The sequence below is a fragment of the Penaeus chinensis genome, chromosome 36, assembly GCF_019202785.1.
Source record: "Penaeus chinensis breed Huanghai No. 1 chromosome 36, ASM1920278v2, whole genome shotgun sequence".
In the NCBI taxonomy this organism is placed as follows: domain Eukaryota; kingdom Metazoa; phylum Arthropoda; class Malacostraca; order Decapoda; family Penaeidae; genus Penaeus; species Penaeus chinensis.
This window is the reverse complement of record NC_061854.1, coordinates 29,669,180-29,671,679: the sequence shown is the minus strand read 5'-3', so window position 1 is coordinate 29,671,679 and position 2,500 is coordinate 29,669,180. Positions and strand designations below refer to the sequence as shown.

Below are 2,500 nucleotides of genomic sequence, written 5' to 3'. Positions count from 1 at the left end.
CTTAGCTTATATTATTCACCAAGGTATATCTGCTAATTGAGTAGTGATGTATAGCTGCTCATTATTTTACATAACAGCTTCTGTGTCCTCAACAATGTGTTTAGACATGTGCACATATACATACTTGTATATGTAACCATATTTTTCTTTTATCATTATGTATATATATAGTATTCAAAGACAGAAGATTATATGTACATGTATACTTCTGATATTGGCTTGTGAACTAGCTCCTAAAAGTATCATTGAAGTAGTAGAATCTAGAATGGTAGATAATGTTATTTGATAATATGTCTACCATCTGTTGTTAGCTCAAAAGTCAAATAACATTGTCACCATTTCAGACTGTACATCACACTGATTTAAAGATAGTCTTTGGGGCTAGTTTCCATATGCACAACAACATAATTAGACACCAGCACAAGCATGAAGACACACCTAAGTGCACACAGACAAAAACGTGTTCAATATTCTCCTTTTTATTCACTAATCATAAACAACTACTTTTACAGGTGGTGGAAAACCTGCGGCAGAAACTAGCACAAAGGAGTGTGTCGGTGATTGAAGAAGAGGATGAACCAGCAACACCACAAACTCCAAAGAATCCAGAGACATCCTTAGAGCAATAAACTATATAGATTATATTGTGTTAGGAAATCAATTAATAATGGCATGAATTTTTAAAGAAATGATTATTACTATGTCATGGCTATTATATCCACTGAAAGGAAGATATTAAAAGCAGCTGGCTGCAAGACATTTCATCTGTTCATTGAGAGAGAGAAAGAAAAATTCCCTTTATTCATGTGAAATGTGTTTGTGAAGTTTATTAACATCTGAATGGAATTTAACCTTGTTATTCTTTTATTTTCTTCACATCACAGTGTAAAGAGGATTTTTAAACAAGATTGGATTATGTTTTTTATCAGTTATTATTAAGTGTTATTTAATTGATGGTGGAAGAGCAATCTGTATTATTACTGAGAGCTACTGATATTACAAGGAAGATATGATTTAATCATTATTCTGTCACTGGTATGCTGTATTACAAGAAACTGTCATTGAGGTATGGAATGCCTGTTGTTGAATTTTATATCATATATGTATATGTATATTTATATGTATATGTATATGTATTTGTATTTGTATTTGTATTTGTATTTGTATATGAATACATATTCACATATATGTTTATTTGTTTGTGTATTGAGAGAACAACAGTGGAAAGTGTGTTGAAAGCTACTTTTTTGAGCATCATGATCTCAAGAACCTTCTTTCATGTGTGCTATTTTAACTCTAGATTCTGTTTGAAATGTTTACCATAGTTTATCATATCCGAAATATTGGTGTATGGCAGTATATATCTTTTTCAAAAATCTAAATTAATGAAGTTATTTGCTATCAGATTTGTCCACCATCAAAATTATTTTTTGACATTGAAATTATGTATTGTCATCTAACTACACTACAAAGAGAAATAGTCCTAGATAGTTCTCATAGTTCTGTTAGCAAGTTCTTGTTGTTATAAAAAAGGACCTCCCCTCCATAACTACACATAATTAGTGGTAAATTGATTCATATTGATAATAGAAAGAGAAAATCCAAATAGACTCTTTATCTTCTTAAAATTTACAGTAGAAGGAAGAAGTGAGAAGTGTATATCCTATAGTGCTGAGTTTGAATGAATATGGTTATCCAATATATATCTTATATTTTCTTTGCATAGAAATGAGATTTTAAATAGGAATATATTTTGATGTTTACATCATTATACTTCATGTTATCAATTTTATTTTCAGAGGGCAATAATCATTATTATAAAGGTTTTAACTAATAGTATAAGGCATTCTAAAAACTGTGATTACACATTTTTGCAATGTCCAATATGTATATGTATAGAAGAATTCATAGGTTTATCAATATTTAGAGACTTAGTGGAGTCTAATGTTTTTACCTGATGTTATGGAATTTTGGCCAATGATAAGGCCCAAATACCCTAATATCTAGTCTTTATCTATGCATTGGAAACGAATGGATTCCTGGCGCAAGTATGGAAACTCTCAGTGTTGTCGATACATATAGTGCTACCACTGTAATGATATATGTTTTAAGTTTACTGTGGTTGACATCTCCCTTCCATTTTCTTTACGTTTTTTTATGGTGCTAAATATGCGATATGAAAAAGGAGTTTAAAATTACAAATTTTCTTCTGTAACTTAACTTTCAGTACCTTGTATTTTTGTATTCCATGTACCTTCTAGTTTTTCTCATATAGAAATCCATCTACCTAATGAGTATCTAGTGATATTGTACATACTGAATGACAGTATTTAACTAAGTATTCATAACTCAAACAGGTTCAGTATTTATCAATTAAGTTGACTATTTTGTTTCTTTTCATTTGGAACTCCACTTTTCTTTGTATAATGTGGAAAAAAATGCTTATTTACTGTTATTTCTACTTGTTTCCAAGTTGATATATAATGCTCTAGTACATATA

At 29.9% G+C, this 2,500-nt stretch overlaps 1 protein-coding gene across 5 annotated transcripts in view; it reads left to right on the top strand.

Annotated features, from left to right (window-relative positions):
• Nucleotides 1–2,500, top strand: part of LOC125044613 (5'-nucleotidase-like) — a 76,824-nt gene that overhangs the window by 73,382 nt on the left and 942 nt on the right. For 4 of the 5 annotated variants that reach the window (XM_047641365.1, XM_047641367.1, XM_047641366.1 and 1 more), the window contains one exon: nt 513–2,500. This exon is cut by the window's right edge and continues 942 nt beyond it. In XM_047641365.1, the coding sequence (XP_047497321.1) occupies nt 513–629 (117 nt within the window). In that variant the 3' untranslated portion in view covers nt 630–2,500. The remainder of the gene's footprint in view (nt 1–512) is intronic. The other variant, XM_047641364.1, reaches the window with a different exon arrangement.